The 18,927-nt window shown below is 40.7% G+C and overlaps 1 protein-coding gene across 1 annotated transcript in view; it reads right to left on the bottom strand.

The window, feature by feature from the left end:
• The window catches only part of zc3h3 (zinc finger CCCH-type containing 3), a 250,275-nt gene that overhangs the window by 16,151 nt on the left and 215,197 nt on the right, over positions 1–18,927 (bottom strand). The window contains exon 11 of the mRNA XM_060824460.1: positions 15,767–15,954. Within this exon, the coding sequence (XP_060680443.1) occupies positions 15,767–15,954 (188 nt within the window). The remainder of the gene's footprint in view (positions 1–15,766; positions 15,955–18,927) is intronic.

Here is an 18,927-nt window from a genome sequence, read left to right as displayed (position 1 = left end):
AAAGAGTAGACCATTCACCCAATCAAGTCTGCTGCGTCATTCAACATAATCCAAAGATGTGCAGGTCAGGTGGATTGGCCATGCTAAATTGCCCAGAGTGGTTAGGTGGATTAGTCAGAGGGAAATGGGTCTGGGTGGGTTACTCTTCGGAGGGTCGGTGTGGACTTGTTGGGCCGAAGGGCCTGTTTCCACACAGTAGGGAATCTAATCTAATTATGAACTACCCTCAACCTCAATGCCATAGGTCTGCTCTCTCCTCATACACTTAACATTGTTATCTTCCATTAAACTATTTCTTTCTTAAATATATTCAGTGACTTTGCCTCGACAGCGTTCCGTGATAGAACATTTTACCAGTACAGATGCTGTAAGGCTTCCTTGATCCTGTAGTTAAACTAACACTCCACCTGTCTTGCTGCATCTGCATGGTTGATAAGAGGAGGCTGAAAGAACACAGCAAGCCAGGCAGCATCAGGTCGTAGAGAAATCAACGTTTCAGGTGTAACCTTTCTTCTGCATCTGCATTCTTGCCTTCAGTGACTGGTGTACAATGACCCCCAGGTCCTTTGGAACATCAACCTTTCCCAATCTATAATCAGGTGAACAATACTTCACTATTCCTTTTTTTTCCTACATTAGTGGATAACTTCACATTTATCCACATGATACTGTGAAGTATTTCCAACTCACTTAACAAAATCGCCCTGAAGCCTCTTTATGTCCTCCTCACCACTCTCACTCCCACCTAGTTTTCCACTGCAGGAAGCATGGTAATATTAGACTTAATTTCCTCACCTAAATTGCTGAAATACATTCTAAATAGCTGAAATACATTCTAAATAGCTGGAACCTGTATATTCAGTTCTGTGAAACCTTACTTGACTTTGCCTTCCACTCCGAAAACAACCCATTTATTTCTACTGATTCTTGTCTGCTAAGCAACTAAATCCATGCCACATATTACCACCATTCTCATGTACTTACATTTTGTATAATAACCTCATGTCAGGCTTTATCAAATACACTATATCCACTGGTTCTTTGTCCTCTATTCTTCAAGTTGTATTCTCAAAAGCCTCTGATAGGTTTATCAAAAACAATTTTTCTTTCATAAATTTGTGTGATTTTGTGTGATTCCATGGGGATTTTCTAAGTATTGTGTGATCACACTCTTAATGATAGATTCCAGTATTTTTTTCTCCAACCTGGGTTAGGCTAACCAGCCAAATATTATCCTGAATTTCTTTTGTTAAGCATGAGTATCTTTTCTTACTGCTCTTTAAGCTAAAAGGAATGTATAACTGTTGCAAAGCATTTTTTCATTTCTTAAATAATAACCATGCCTTTTAATGAAATTGCCCAGTCTATCATCGCCAATTCAACTCTCAAACCTTTGCAGTTTCATTTGTTTAGATTTAGGAGTCTAGTTTGAAAGTGAATTGGTCCATTCCCAATGCTAATGAAGAACTGCATCAGGTTATGGTCACTTTTTCTTAAACGACCTATTACAACTAGGTTATTAATTAACCCTTTCTCATTCCAAGAAAGCAAATAAAGGGTAGCTTGTTCCGAGTTGGTTCCTCAATGTACTGGTCTAAAAAAGCCATCTTGTACACACTCCAGGAGTTCATTTACCATACTGTTATGACTAATGTGGCCTGTCCAGTTGGTACAAATTTAATCATCTGCCATGGTGGGATTTGAACCCATGTTCCCAGCTGACAAACCTAGGATTCTGCATTATTAGTGCAGTGACACTTTGCTTCCCCCAAAACAGCTTTTTATGACAATGGCATTGGAACAGTACGTTCACTGAACCACCAAAATAGACAGGCAGCGTATTACCATTTCACTTGAAAGATAGCAACTGCAAAAATGCAGTAACCCCTCAGCACTAAGCTGTTATTTTAAATAAAGCAATAATTCTTCCATCAGGATCTTCACTCAAAGATAAAAATCATACAACACCAGGTTATAGTCCAACAGGTTTAATTGGACTTAATCAGGTGAAGGAGTGTCGCTCCGAACGCTAGTGTGCTTCCAATTAAACCTGTTGGACTATAACCTGGTGTTGTGTGATTTTTAACTTTGTACACCCCAGTCCAACACCAGCATCTCCAAATCTTCACTCAAAGAAGCAGTTCTTCCTGTTTTTTTCTCCAAATAGTCAGACTCCTTAACAAAAATTGAAATTACACCAAAATGATTTGCTAATTTTATTTCATTTGAAATAGTTTATTTAAACATTGGAGTCTGAGGAATCTGTTGGAAGGAGTTAGTCAGCCTGAACAACTGAGGGGATTAAATTAGTTTAAATGACATATTTGTTGAAGCACACTAGGTTAATGACTAGGTCTGTGTTGATGTTAATTCAACTCTCTTGGAATGCTGTGCTCAACATTTTGCAAAATGCTAAAATGTCTGACTACCAGCACAAAAAGTAATAATTTATGATATTCGGACGGCATAGTGCAGGATGCCCCATGCACATTAGGTTTAAATCCATTTTTCAGGCACTGATATGTTTACGCCATGATATTGATGCTCGGGTTAACATTCAAAGAGGCAAGAATGCTAAAAACTGTCAATGTAAACATCCAGGCTCTGCGAAACATGACAACACAAACATGAAGGGTTGACTGGCCTCCTTGTTGCTGCAAACACTTTGTGAACAAGCAAACAGGGCAAAGCAGTAACTCTAGCTGCCTTGGCTTTAAAAATTAAATGGAAGTATGGTGGTCTTGCTGTAGATTTACTTTTTATTGGTTTATTTAACACACAAACAGAGCAGCATTAGGCCATATATCCTTGAAATAGGTAAAATATTGCTCATGATGGAAATGCGAAATCAAAAAAATGAAATATTAGAAATGCTCAGCAGGTTTGGAGAGAGAAACAATTCAAGGTTAAAAGAGGCTTTTTATTGCCAAGAGCAGCAGCAATTTTGAGGAAAGGTTGAGGGATCAACAAAGAAAGATGAATGATACAAATGGAATGAAAGCAAACTGGCAGGCAAAAGGAATTGTATTTTCACTGTACAAGTCGGAATTGGGAGTCAACAGATTTCCCACCTTGATTGCCTGTTGAAGTATCTCAAAAAGGTGCAATTATCATTTGAAGGGGTAGGCTGAGTGTTCAATGATGCTGGAATCAGGTTCAGCGCCACTGCAAACCAAAGGTGCTGCTAAATGCTGAGGCTGGCTGGTTACAACGTAAGCTCAAGATCTCAGCCAAGAATACACAATGAGGCTTGACTGACAACATAGACCTTCATCAGGGTGCTGAACATACCTATGCACGGGGAAATATTGTTTGATCAATCGGTATTTCTTTCAGAACAGAGTGCAAATGTTTAGAAATGGGCGTGGAAATGCTATGAATTGGCAAGGGGGCATCCCAGGGACTAGAGATAATGTGCGTGTATGTGAGAGAAAGTGTGCACGTGCGTGATGGTGCGGAAGGGAGTGGGAGTGGAGGGAATGGCTGACATGGAAAGCACTTGAGTGTGTTGAGGGGCATGCAAGGCAGTAGGACCTCAAAGTTTCTTTCAAGCATTCCCTCATTCCAACTATGGTACAAAATCACTCTTAGAGGTTGTGCACCACATACCCTTAGTAAGTCAGCCGCCACCGTGAAAATTGCTTGAATACGCAATGATGCCAGCCATGTCAGGATTGCAAGATTAAGGTTTTCTTCCACATGAGTGAAAATTGCCGCTGCTGGCGATGGGGCAGGAATCATGGACTTGTAATTAATTTAGTTCACCAATTATAAATGTCTGCAAAGGCTCCCTAAAAAATTCATCCCATATAAATATTGCAATAACGTATCCACACACATATAATCAATAGACTGGTGAAAGTAAATGCAGAGGCTGAGGCAGGAGAAATTACAATGGACAGCTCCTAAATAAACATTGTGCCTATCTTCACAGTAGAAGCCTGAAAATAAAATACTAGGAAACCAAGAGATGGTAAGGAACTGTATGAGCCAAGTAATACTGGATTAGTGACAAAAAGCCAATAACTCTCCTGGATCTGACTGCACACATTTCAAAAGGTGTGGCTGCAGAGATAGTGGATGCATTCATTGTGACTATGTTACTGACCAATCCAGAAATTTTCACAAATGTAACCTTTTATTCAACAAAGGAGGAAGACAGAAAATGGAACAATATGGTCAGTGATCCTAACATCAGTCTTTGGTAAAATGCTAGAATCCTTTATTCAAGAATTGATAATATGCAGTTAAAAAACTACCATATGATTGGACAAAGTAAACATGGTTTTATGAGAGGAAAATGCGTTTTGACAAATATTATTAACTTTTAAAAAAATTTTGTAACAGGCAGGATAGATGGATAAAGGCAAACAAATGGATGTTTTAATGTGTTCAAATGATCTTAGTCAGCAACTAACTGAAAAACATAGCAAGATAATGATTCATAAGGCTGGGCGAGGCGGGGGGTGCAGCAACATAATAAGAAAAGGTAAAGTCACAATAATCTTTGCAAACCATTCAGCTGCTCCCTCACCACAGAGAGATGGACTGGTGGTGGTTTAATCTGAGATTCACCACACCTCTGGTGAGGGGGAAGGCTGTCAGGGAGAGTTCTTCAGGGTAATATCAGCTGGTACAGGAACTGAACCCACACTGCTGGTGTCACTCACCATCGCAAATCAAGCATCCAGGCAAATGAACTGACCAGCCACAGGTAATATTATAGCAGGGATTGGTTAAAATAGAGAAAAACAGCAAGTAGTAATAAATGGGTCATTTCCAGTTGGCAGGCTGCTGCATGGATCAACATTTTACAATCTATGCGAATATGGAGACCGAAAGGCCAAGAGTAAACTGTTTTAAAGATGTAAAGCTGGGGGAATTTAGACTGTGAGGTGGACACAAAGGACAGACTCAGGTACTGAATGATTTGGGTGTTGGCTAAGAAGATGGGAAAATTATGTGGGATCAGCAGTGAGGTGTTTCTTGAAATCAAGACTCAAAACCCTTATTTTCCAACCAAGTGTTGAATGGCCAAACTAGATTCTTGCTAGTGACAAGTAAATGGCCTAGTTGTATGCATAGTTAATCTCACTTCATTTTGAAAACCAACTTACATGCAATATCACATTCTCTGACCCCATGGATAGAAACTGGATGGTGACATTTGTGGACATTCAACTCATGGATTACACCATGGTGCTTCTAAGGGATCTGTATGCACTCTCTTAGCACTTGCTTTGCACTAACTGGGATGCTCACAGTGTTCTTTTCTTGCCTTGTGTTTCTGTGTTTTGCCCTCTTAGCCATAGCTTAAAGGCACACAATACTTCTGTCATTTTAGCATAGATACAAAGGCAGCTTAACATGGTTGTCAGCAATAGCTCAAAATCAAAGAGGTGAAGTCCTCAGTCAATAGGGGGATTCAGCCACAGGAAGTCAAAGGTATCATTGATGATCAGCCTCAAGGGGATGTGGTCAGTAACCTATTTGGGGCGGTCAGGGTCAGAGGAGTCCAAATCACTACAGTTTGCGGAGTGGGCCAGAACCAGCCATGCAGGTCCAGTTCAACCAGTCCAGGGTGTCATGGTGTGTAGGTCTGGCAGCTGTATACAGGTCAGTCAGCGGTGCTGTCATAACAGCACTTGGGGATGTCTGTTGTAGTCAGTCAGTCCTGTGGATCAATTCAATGAAAACAAAGCAAGTTATTGAGGCCATTGCTTGAGTAAGTCAATTCTGTGGATTGGACACAGCACGCAGAAGGCAGAGATGAGATCTGACAGAGATTTTTAATATCGTTCATGGGCTGAACAGAGTAAATAGGGACAAGTTATTCCACTCATAAAAGTAAAAAAGAACACAAGGACATAGATCCAAAGTAATGCACAAATGAAGCCAGGGTGATAGGAGGAAAAAACGTTTTCACACAGCTAATATTCAGCATATGGAATGCACTACCCGGAAATGTAGTATTGGCTGATTCCTTGGACAGAAATTGTTTTGAGGGAAGTGGAGAAAAGGCGAGAGATTGGTATTAGGTAACAGAACCTGCACAATTACGGGCCTAATGGCCTCTTTATGTGCCGTAGTAATTCAGTGATTCTGTGATAAAGAGAAGGGGGGAAAACTCTGCTGGAGTTCCTCAGGGTAGGTATTTTCTAATCAACCTGTTCAGAGACATTACAACACAGCTCTGGAGGAAGTTGTACTCGAATCCAGGCCTGCTGTTTCAAACAGACGGACACTACCACTACACCACAAGAGCCCGCAAGTTTCTCAGAGTAGTGTCCTAGGCCAATCCATCTTCACCATAAGGTCAGAAGTGGTATGGTCACTGACAACAGCCCAGTGTTCAACACCATTTACAACTCTTCGGATACTGGAACAGTCCATGTCCAAATGCAGCAAGATTTGGACAACATCCAGGTTTGGGCTGACAAGTGGCAAGTAACAGCTGCCCTGCAAAACAGCAAGGCAATGACCATCTCCAACAAGACAGAATCTGACCATCACCCATTTATTCAATAGTATTACCATTGCTGATTCCTCCACTATCAACATGAACATCACTCCCATTGACTAGAAACCGAAATGGACTAGCCGTATAAATACTGTGCCTATGAGAGAAGTTCAAAGGCTACAACTCACCTCTAAACTTCCTAATACTTGCGCTCATGACACAAGTCAGGAACATGATGGCCTGCTTTCCATTTGCCCAAATGAGTGCAGCTCCAACACTCAAGAAGCTTGACACTACCCTGGGTGAAGTTCACTTGAACAGTACCACATGTGTCATTCCCTCCATCACCGATACTCAGTTGCAACAATGTGCATACTACAGAAATACACCAAGGCTTCTTAAACACCACTTTACAAACTCCAACCAGTTCCATCTAGAAGGACAAGAACAGAAGGTAAATTCTTTTTCAAGTCAGTCACCATCCTGACCTGGAAATATATTGCCATTCTTTCACTGGCAGTGGGTCAAAATCATATAACTCCTTCCCTAATGGCATTGAGAGTTTTCCTACACCAGTTTGAGAAGGGAGTTACCACCATTACTAGACATGGATAATAAATGCTGGCCCAGCCAACAATGCCCACATAGATTATCCAAACCACTCTGGCTTTGATCGAGCTGAAGGGGTAATGCGAAGACATGGAGTTGGAAGACAAAGTGGTCCGTAGGCATGTATGGAGATGTAGTACTGATGGACTTGAGAGGGATTACCTGGAAGAACATGGAGGTTCAAAAGGGGTGTAAATGCTGGTCCCAAACAATCTTGAAGCTGATTCCCTCTCAGCTTGAACTGTTAGTGTTCAACAATATGGTCTCATAGGCAATCATGCCTTTTTGAATAATTTGTGGGTGGGAGAACAAGGTATCAGTTCTGAGGAAAAGTCGTACTGGTCTTGATATGTTCAATTTGTTTCTCTTTCCACAAACCGGGCTTATTGATTTTCTCTAGCATTCAGTACTTGTTTCAGATGTACAGCAACTGCTATATACTTTTATTATTTATCAGTAATCATATAGCATTGACAATCTCCTGCGGTCATTACATGACCTGAATTATTCTACATTTATCAGCAAAAGGTGCTATGGCAAAGTTCCATATTCAGGCGTTCAATGGTCCCTCCTTATCAGAGTCTTCCATATCCCATTGTGTGGGATTAATGGTTTATTTGTGAGTGATGCGAATGCTGACTACTGACAGAAAAATCTGTTCCATTTCTGATATTCCCCACAGGATCAATGGAAGCATGACCAATGGATCCAGCTGCAGCAGTTTTCTTGCATGAACTGCATGGCAACTAAGAAACGAAGAAGGAAAATATGTGCTATAAGCCCAGGAACAGTAGCAACTCCAGCGGATGCTGAACAGCTTCCGTAAGAAGAGATGGCAGGTGAAGGCCTCCTCAGGCTGCAATCTTTCATCCTCAATGCTATTTCCTCCAAATGAACAAGCAGCAGTGCCACCACAGACTAAAAATGTCTTAGAACACTGCCTCTGAACTGTGCTAACTGCTGCAGTGGCGACTGTGATGTGAAGGAGTGAGCAGCCATCCTATCCTAGTGGCACTAAACTCTGAGGCAACTGGTTGCTTCTAAGGAGCCACAATGGTCCTGTGTAGGATCCCTCAACCTTCAAATTTATTAAGGCTTTTACCAGTGCAATTTGTGCCAATCATATTGCTCCTGCCTGTTTTCCCATAGCAAGGTCAGTGCTACAGGTTGGGCAGTAGGCTTTAGGAACATAGATTGCTTCCTCAAAGTGCACAGTGCAATAGACAGTACACATTGCATTGAGAGCACAATATCTTCATACAGCCAACTTCATCAACACAACAGTGTTCCATTCCATCAGCAATCCATCACCAATGTGCAAGCAATTTGTGATTATTGTTACCATGTCTTTCTAGGTCTGCGCGAGGTGTTCTGGAAACTGCCATGGTGCCTACCTTGTTGAGAACTCTCATATTACTGGTTCATTTCAAGGGCTGAATGTTGTACAAGATGGGTTACACGGAGACAAGGATTACTTTCTGCGACCATGCTCATGACTCCATTATGCAACCACTTGACTGAGGCCAAGCACGGATACAGTGCAGCCCATTCTTTGAGCAGGGCCATAGTGGTGCAGACAATAGGTCTGAAGATAAGGTTCTGATGCTTAGATCATTCTGGGAGGGGTCCTTATAGTAGAGTCCAGACAAAGTGTGCTGTACAATCTGAATATACTGAGCTGGCAAAGAGTGAATGTGATAAACTTTAGAGAGCTGAGAGTGTGCCTTCAGTCTTCCAAGAAGGAAGGCGAGGACATTCAACAGGAGGGATAGCACCTTCGGTATGAGAGTACTTCAGTATCAAAAGCAATGAGTTAGACAGGTCTTAATTGACACTGATGTGGAGATTCATTCATTGACATTAAATTTGTTGCTGCTGAAAGGGGAAGCAGTCCCTATCTGTTCCCAGAACCAAATGAAGCTTCTGGTTGTTTTTTGTTCCACTTTGTCATTGCTGAATTGAAAGTGAATGTTTTGAACCATTTGTGAGCTTTCTAGTTCCGGATGGTCCAGCACTAAAAAATGAGAAGGTGCTAAGCTACACGAGGCATTGGGGTAAGAGTACACAGGGTTTTAACAGGAGATAAGGCTAAGGAAGGATAAACTATTGCTTAGTTCAGCATGTTATAGCTTTGAGGTGCACTTCTTAATCATCTGTTAGCTCACAGCGCTCTTTCCAAGAAAAAGGGAGAGCGCGAGCAGTCTGCCACCACATAATATTCTGCACCACATCTGCAAAGTCCCTAAGACAATGATCTCAGAAGAATACAAGTAAACAATATTTTTTCTTCCAATAGTAAAGCATTGCCTAAGGTACTCCTCAAAGTGGATCACAGACCAGAAGCAAGGAGCTTGTGAGTGAGAAAGTGATTCAGTGACACAATTCGATCATGTTACAATTAGAATACACTAGTCATGATAATGTTTGAAGTGCTGACCAGACACTAATGTCACAATCAAAGCTATTGTGTGTTTCAAGCATCTGCTTCACTTCAGTACAATACAAGCAGCCAAGACATTAAAGGGCCATAATCCAAAAGGAACTCCTTCTTCCTCTCTCATTCTCTCCAGCTAACAAGATTCTGAACCTTGTTTGCCTATGGCAAGCATCCACGTGTTGAAGAAATCCTCCTACTTCCAGAAGAACAGATAAATCACCTCCAGAATCTCTAAATTGCTGAACAGTGAATGCATTAGGATCAAGTGAAAGCCATGTGATTGCTAAATTCAGCATAAAATCAACCAACTCACTAACCTCATTAATGCACATCCCTTTAGTACACTAGTCATGATAATGATTGAATTGCTAGTCAGACACTAATGTCACAATCAAACTTGCTTAACCTGTCCTCCTGCACTCTGTAATCTATTTATGTGGGTGTACGAACTTCAACCAATGCATGCCCATGAACATGAAAGTCAAAACTTAATTTATTATTTTCCTTAGACCAATAAAATATGTAGAGTTTCCTGTGTAAAAGCTCAGTAAAACCAATCTAAATTTGTCTTTTTAATCAAAAAACTTAAACAGTTGAACAGTCACTGAATTGGTAAATATATCCTTGCCAAAAAAAACTTTTTAGTCAATTGAGGAAAGGCAGAACAGGGAGCCATCCTATCCCTCTTCCTCCAGTCTTAACAATTTATTGAATTTTCACAATTTATGTTACTTGCTTCAGATTTCAATCATTTCCAACTTTTTTTCTCACCTCCAGATTCAGCATTCCTCAAATTATAGAACTACACTGGCACAGGCAGAAGCCACTGAATTTGTGACTCTAGGAAAATGTTGTTTGTTTAGTTCCATTCATCCGCTTGTTCCTCATACCATTTTAATAATACTTGTGTGTCGCTCCTGTGTATAAAAAAAAGCTTAACCTCTCGCTTTGTTATTTTGTGAATTATGCCTTTGAGTAAGAGAAGTTCCCCAGACAAATTCCCAACTCTGGACACCTCCATCAGGTCTCCTTGCAACCTTTCTTTGTTGCATGACTGTTCTCATGAAAAGATGCCTTGTTTCTCTAAATCTTTTATCTCTAGCATCACCTTAGTGATATTCTTCTGCACTCTCCCCATAGCTTTGAAATCCCTCCTAAAGTAATCAAAATGGCAACCTAACCATTATTCTGCCTAGGTTTAATATAATCTAAAGTTTTAACCGGAATTTGGTGGAGGTGCACTCAGCTCTAAATCAGAAAGCTGGGGGTTTGAGTCTCACTCCAGAGATTTCAGCACAACTTAGGTTTACATCAGGAGGTGCTTTCCTGTGGATGAAACACTGATGCCTTATCTGTCCTCTGAGGTATATGTAAAACCTTGAGTTTTAACATTGGCTTTTTTCTCCTAGTCCTGTGGAAAATATTAGTCATGTAATTAGCATCACTTAAAAATAGAGATCTATGGGATGTTGGCTGTGAGCAAATTATTTCCTATGGTCTGAACTGAGAAAGTTACCACAGAAATGGTAATTTCTTGCTTGCTTTCAAAAGTACCTAAATTGAAATAATAGTCAGTACAATTGTTCTAATGGCTCAGCCAAAATCCCTAGTGAGCAGTCAATGAAGACTACTAGTTTGCGTATATTGATCTAATTAGCAGCATCAGCAGCCTCAACACCTCAACAACACTACACTGGGGACAACTGACCTAATGCTTCAGCTGCCAATTGTTACCCAGTGACCCTTGTGGCTTTTGGCTTTGTTTACAGTCTTCCAGTACTCAAATGTAGATATACACATGAATTACAAATATTGAATCTTTTGAAGAAACAATAATGATGTGGAACTGCATACTTCAACAAGAAGCTAACAACTTCAAAAGACGAAGTCATAAAACCAGTCAAAAAACAATGTACAACTAATACTAATTTCAGAAAGGACAGAAAGGGGTTAACAAAAGCATTTTTTGGGATATATTACAATCCACCGATCATAAACCTGGCAGTTAAATGCTCCATTATCCGAGCTATTATCTGACATAGACACAACATGGTAACATCCAAAAGCTATCAATTACTTTGAAGAAAGTCTGTCTCATCCCATGCACTACCTTATTACCTATGCTCCAGTGATATGTCAAACAAACCTGTTCAGCTGTTAAGTGAGCACAGTGGTGCTGTTAAAAGCTGGTAGCGAACTCCTTCCATTATGATTATGACCATGAAATATGACAATAAAATGACATGTGCAGGGATCTCAAAAGCCTGCCACCTGCTGAGCTGAACTCTTGTTTATAACTGCTCAAAGAAGCATATCTCTGGAAAATGTTTACAAAAGAAATCACTCAAAGCTGTAAAGACCCATCTCTCACTCCTCTCTCCGGCTTTAGCCAGACTGAATGCTGCCATTTACTCCTCACTAAACGGGCAATTGGGAAACAGAAACATCTGCTCGATTCCCTGAGACTTTTGTTCCCTTTCATGAACAAATTAAAGTACGACAAATGATCCGTAATTAAATTATCGCATGCATGAGGTGATCTGTGAGTGGTGCAGTCAACTTGAAATTATCAGTCCCAGCACATTTTTAAGATGGCTTCAAACTATTTAAATAGAGGATGAAATATGGAAAATTCGAATTGCCTTGGAGGTTGCAAGCTGTTCTTGCTCAATGTTTGGGTAGTTACAAAATTCTAGTAGATGACCGAAAATCACCAGGCTGACAGTCGATTGGCACCATTTCTAATAGTGAATAACTTAATAGTGCATTACACCATTAAGGACATTGGAAAACTGCAAAAACCCTTTTTTTTTAAAGAAAGATGATAAGTGTGTGCCTTGCTGTTAATTGTGATTCCACAATAGTGTTCAGTAGTAACTTCCAGGATAGTTGTTCAGGAAAAAGTAATCGTAATGTATGTTCAAGTTAGACAACTTGCAGGGGAAATGGTGTTTCCATGCAATTAATGCTTATCCCTCTAGCTTGACTCTGTCCAACAGCAAGCAGGTTGAATTGTGGCCTGTCAACATGTCGTATCCGACCCATGACCAGAGATCCAAATACAGAAAGGACAACTGGAAGATTCTGCAAGCTGCTGCTCAATCAGATGCTGTTTTGGACCCATAGTTTCAGCAGATAAGTTCACTTGTAAGCCTATCACCAACAAAAGCAGAAGAGGAATTACTTCTAAATAGAGAAGTAATACGCTTTGTGCATGTGAATAGTTTCAACCAGCCTGAGGCCTGTGCACTGGGCGCAGTGACAAGTCTGCTCAAACACATGGAAAGAGTTAGAATATGGGATGGGATATCTGCCAAGCAGTGACAGGGTCAGCAGGCCTGAATCAGGGAGCAAGGTCTTAGAATGAAGGTCCCCAAGTCATGGAGTTATTTGTAGCCTGATGGATGAAATTCCTTTCTTCACACCCAGGTCCTGAATGAGTGAATGACTGAAATGAAGATGCTGGATTGGGAAGCTCGGACAAGGGATGAATGACTGTGGGAGCATATGATAGAAAGAGAGAGAAAGACAAAGACAAGTTGAGGTAGGTGTGTGTTGGCGAGTGTCAGGGTGATGCAAATGGATGACAGGGGTTAAGAATGAAAGAGAGAGAGATAAGAGTGTAGATGAAGATGGTGAGTGTGTTGGCGGGGGTGTTGTATGTGAGAGTGACGCGAGTATACTGGGGTGAAGGCGAAGTGCATGGTAGAGTGGGGTGAGAATGGGAGTGGTGTTAGCGAAGGAGAGCGGGGTGAATATGGGAGAGTATGTCAGTGTACATGAAGATGGTGAGCATATTTGTGGGGATGTTGTATGGGAGGAGTAGGTATATGGGAGTGAGGGGTGACTGCATGGGGGTGAGAGAATGGGAGAGGTGTGAGCAAAGGACAGCGGAGCAAGTGAGGGAGAGAAGGGCAAGTGATGGAGAGGGAAGTAAGGCTGTGGGAGAAGTGGGCATGAAGAAGTGTGCGTGCTGGTGAGGGAGAGTAAACACAACAAACATAGTGCATGTGAGAGCAGGGAGAGAGCTTGTGAACCTGAGATGAGCGAATCAAATGTTCACTCATCCTTCTCCATCCGTCTCCAAAGACCTAATGCAGAGCAGGTGGGTGAGGAAGAAAAGCAAAACAAAACAATAAACTACTCCTGACCCCACTTGTGTACGAATTCTGCTGTGATCGGCTAAGAGCGTGGAACACCAGAGGTGATGCAAGATCAGCAAAGTTAAGTAAAAGCCAACTCCTTAGCTTAACTCCGGCCCCACCAACATCTGTGGACTTGGGCCTAGTTTGTCTGTCTCTGTAGCACTACTTCTCGAATGAAAGTGCAAAGCAATTTAATTAATTATTTCTAATTCTGAGCACTTTTTAATAGTCATTTTAATTAATTAACCATTTATTTAAGTTTTTGATTTATTTCTTTGGAATGGTTTTTGAATTGTATGGTTATTCTGTATGAAACCTAATGTTTCCGAAAATTGCTCAGACTCTAGGAGTGAGAGAAAAATTGAAATGTGTGGTCCCTGTGCTGAAAGGTTGGCTAAGCTTGTTCTAACTGATAGAGGTCACCAGGAATGTGGCACACTGACAAATTAACCTTGGTGAGTCCCTGCAGTGTAACCAATAAATCGTATAAAGTGCAGTATTGCAAGGTGTGAACGTTGAGTATTTTTAGACATCAGCCATTTTCTGCTTTTTGGTTAACCCAGGAAAGCTCATGATCGCATGCCATGGAAATCTCTGTCAAATTTTACCAAATTTCAAATGCCTTAAAAGATTTTGATTTCTCTGTTTGTTTGGCTTTCAGGATCCATTGGCCTTTACAATCTCAAGATCTGTGACAACCTTAACCATTTCACAAAACTGGCTGGAAATTATGGCAATTAAACATTCTATGGCTCTGCAACTGACTTCAGAGATGACTGAAATAATTTTTCAAATATTTTTTAGAAATCCTACCCACTGACAAGCAGAACCAGGCAATTTGATTATAGTAGCCATTATAACCAGTTTAGAGCTTGCCTGTTGTTCATACATGCATTCTCCCTATGATACTGCTTCATTCAAGTACTTAGATCTAATGTTTTCCTCTGTACTATCTTTTTCATTACACAAGGACCATTTTACAATGAAATATTTTTTGACTGAAAAGACTTACATTTATTACATGATAGGAAGGCTGTGGTTTTACAAGGTGCAAAGAATGTTGCCTGGGCTGGAAAGTTCCAACAATGAAGAAAGAGTAGATAGGCTGGGTTAATTTTCCTTATAGCAGAGAAGGCTGAGAGGGTCCTGATTGAAGTATACACAATTACGAGAGGTTTAGATAGGGCAGATAGGAAGAAACTTTTCCCTTTTGTAGAGAGGTCAACAACAAGGGCATTATTTTAAGATAGGGAGGTTTAGATGGAATTTGAGGAAATATCTTTTTCATCTAGAGGGTTGTGGGTATCTGCAACTCACTGCCTAAAAAGGATGGTAGAGGCAGGAACTGAGAAGAATAAGAATTGTTTAGATGAGCACTTGAGATGTCATAGTACATAAGGCTGCATGTCAAGTGCTGGAAAATCAGATCAAACAGATAGATGCTTGATGCCAAGCATGGACATAATGAGGCCGAATGAACTTCTCCATGTTGTATAAACTCTAGAACTCTTACATACTGCTTTTCTAGCAGAAAGCTGGAAATTGATTTCAGATCCCAAAGAATCTGTACTTTTGGAGTGACCAGATCAGTTTTTGGTTCGTACAAGTATGTCACATTTGGAACGCCTACTAGACAGATTTGCTTTACCACACCAATGGTAATCAGGTAAAGTCAACTGAAGAGCAAATATCACTAAGCGTGATGAGTCACCAACTTCTAAACATAATTTCTGGGAATTTAACTGTCTTCTCATAAGCTTCAAAATCCTCTTTACAGTCTTGATATTTGACAATGATTTTATACATTTTCTCTTGAACTCTTCCTCCTACTGGTCACCATTTCTTCCCTATGAATAACACTGACACATTTATTATATTAAAGGTTACATACAAACATAAACTAATGACTTTGGAATGAGTTGGTAGGTTAGCAGGGATAACTAAGCATCCCAGATTTAGCAAATCTAAACTAGTTCAGCAGTAGAGTTGGAGGATTTTCCTCAGCACCTAGCTCCTTACCTCATTCTGTGCTGGATCTGAGAGTGTGAGGATGTCAGTACCAAGGCAACACCAAATGACACTGACCTATATAAAAAAAAAAGAGCAAATACATACCCAGTGTTTCACCAGCTCTTACTTCTACTTCAGAATCTGCTTTTTCTTCAGAAGATGTGGATGAATGAAGAGCAATGAATGCTGGCAACCAATCCTGGTTACTGCTATTGGTCTTCGATTCTTCAGTGATGACAGAAACATTAGCTCCTCTCTCTGAGAATACTTGCTTCACAGTCTTCTCCATCTCTCTACCAAAGATTGACAGAATCATGATTATTTTTCTTTTATACAATCTAGTTACTCTACATACAAAGTTAGTCAATTTAATTGAACATATGACATTTTTTGGGATGCTACTCAAATGTAACTTTTTGCCAAGTGAAACACATCTTATGATTCAAATCAGTTGCCAGCCTATTACAGCAGAAGAATTTATGCCAATTTGTTCAAAATGATAGCAGCAAGAGTTAAACCATGTTAAATATGCAATTAGTTTTGGAAAATGAGTCCCTATATCGAGCAGAATTTCATTGGCTAGAATTAAGTATGTTGCAATTCTGTTACATTTAAAAAAGAAAGCCACACACTCAGTAATTCATTGACAGAAGTACTCCACAAGCTATCATGTTTTTAAACAAAAACAAACTTCACCTCGTACAAAAACTAATTAAACAAAGCAGCTATCACTAACATTTTTATTCATTTATGGGATGCTGGCATTTAAGAGTCAACCATGTTGCTATGGGTCTGGAGTCACATATAGGTCAAACCAGGCAAGAATGGCAGATTTCCATTGCTAAAGGACATTGTTAAAGCTATGTGATTCACCAATCATCAACAGTGTTGCATGGTTGCCATGATTTCAGTTATCTTTTTAAAAAATAGAAGTCAAAATTTAATATTTGCAATGGTGGCATTTAAACCCATGTTCTCAGAACATTAGAGCCTACGTTCTGAATTACTTGTCCAGTGGCATGATCATTATGCCATCACTTTCCCATAGAGTCATTTGGTATAGTAATGCACCAACAAATACTGTACTGGTACTAACCCCATTAACCTGCACTTGGTCTATAGGCTACTATGCCCCCGTATTTTAAGTGCTCATCTAGATTCTTAAACATTGCCTCCACCACTCTTCTCAAGCTGCATGTTCCATATTTCTACCACGCTGTGGGTGAAAATATTTTTTCTCAGATTTTTTCTCAGTGGGCGGCATGGTGGCACAGTGGTTAGCACTGCTGCCTCACAGCGCCTGAGACCCGGGTTCAATTCCCGACTCAGGCGACTGACTGTGTGGAGTTTGCACGTTCTCCCCGTGTCTGCGTGGGTTTCCTCCGGGTGTTCCGGTTTCCTCCCACAGTACAAAGATGTGCGGGTCAGGTTAATTGGCCATGCTAAATTGCCCGCAGTGTTAGGTAAGGGGTAAATGTAGGGGTATGGGTGGGTTGCGCTTCGGCGGGTCAGTGTGGACTTGTTGGGCCGAAGGGCCTGTTTCCACACTGTAAGTAATCTAATCTAATCTAAATATCCTCTAAGCCACTTACTCTTCACCGTAAACTTATGCCCACTGGTCTTAGACACCCATATAACACTACTGCTTATAAAGACATGCTATAAACTCAGGTCTACTTTCTATTTGCCTCCCAAGAGTTCCCTTGTACAACCTTGAACAGCCCTCATGACTCTGGATTCCATACCACTGGCATGGGCCATCCTGCAACTCCTGTGCAGGGGCTTATCACTCATCAGAAAACATGCTAGTTTTCAAATACCCTGCTATGGATTCAAACTACAACAATGCTGATTACTCTGTAAGTTGAATTGCAACTAAGTCAACTGCCTTTTATTAAAAGGATCATAGCTAACCTCTTCCTTTAGTTTCCAGTCATTTTTCCTTTCCCACTTTGCCTTTTAATGAATATTGGCACCCAGCTGTGGGCACCACAGAAGTCAGATTTAATATTTACTCTATTTTAGATCTGGGTCTTGCTTTGTCTCTTGATTTCCAAGGAAGTATAAAAGATTCAAAGTTGACAAGATATCTTATTGCTTTTCTAAAAACATCAAAACATTAACCAGTCTTGCAGCTGGTTACGCTTTAAGAGAATTTACAAAACCAACTCAGAGTAAAGAATCTCACGATTCACATACCTTTATGGTAATGGGACATAAGATTTGCTCCCAGGTAGAAATACAAATTAACTACCTTTTAATTCTGAAGCTTTCCTTAGTTTTTAAGAGTTAAAAATCACACACCACCAGGTTATAGTCCAACAGGTTTAATTGGAAGCACAATAGCTTTCGATGCGTTGCTCCTTCATCAGGTGGTAGTGAAGGGCTCAAGCCTAACACACAGAATTTATCGCCAAAATTTACTGTGTGATGTAACTGAAATTATACATTGAAAAATTGATTGTCTGTTAAGTCTTTCATCTGCTAGAATACCATGATAATTTTACTTCACAAAACCTTTTTTAAAAAGTTGCATTCTTGGGTTAGCTGTTAACAGTGGTGATAGCTAGACAATATGTTGAAGGTGTTGGCCCCCTGTGTTCTCTGTCTAGGCCATGATGTTTAGATTGATTCCAATCTAAAAAAAGAGAGATATCGGAGTTCTACATGAATGCACGCAGTTTTAGAGTAAAGTACAATGCAACCCTGCAAGTACAAATTCACCCCACAAAATATATGTGTGCATGTGGGTCTTTGTGTGTGTGTGTGTGTGTGTGTGTGTGTGTATGTATTGAGTGCAGAGTGTCTCAAGTCTGTGAGGGAGTGCATGTGCATGTGTGTGGGTGTCTGTGTGCATGCCTGAGTATATGTGTGTCTGGGGTTCCTGTGTGTGTGAGAGTTGTAGGATGGTGTGTGTGTGTAGTGCAATGGTGGTCACCTATAATATGACATGAACCAAGGTCCCGGTTGAGGCCCTCCCTATGGGTACCAAACTTAGCTATCAGCCTCTGCTCGGGCACATTTCGTTGCTGCCTGCCCGAAGTCTGCCTTGGAGGATGGTCACCCGAAGGTCCGAGGTTGAATGTCCTGGATCACTGAAGTGTTCCCCAACTGGGAGGGAACACTCCTGTCTGTTGATTGTTGTGCGGTGCCCATTCATCCATTGTCGTAGCCTTTGCTCGGTTTCCCCAATGTACCATGCCTCCAGGCATCCTTGCCTGCAATGTATAAGATAGACAACGTTGGCTGAATCTCATGAGTACCTG

The sequence above is a fragment of the Hemiscyllium ocellatum genome, chromosome 4 (genome assembly GCF_020745735.1).
Source record: "Hemiscyllium ocellatum isolate sHemOce1 chromosome 4, sHemOce1.pat.X.cur, whole genome shotgun sequence".
Taxonomy (NCBI): Eukaryota; Metazoa; Chordata; class Chondrichthyes; order Orectolobiformes; family Hemiscylliidae; genus Hemiscyllium; species Hemiscyllium ocellatum.
This window is presented reverse-complemented; position numbering and strand designations above follow the sequence as displayed.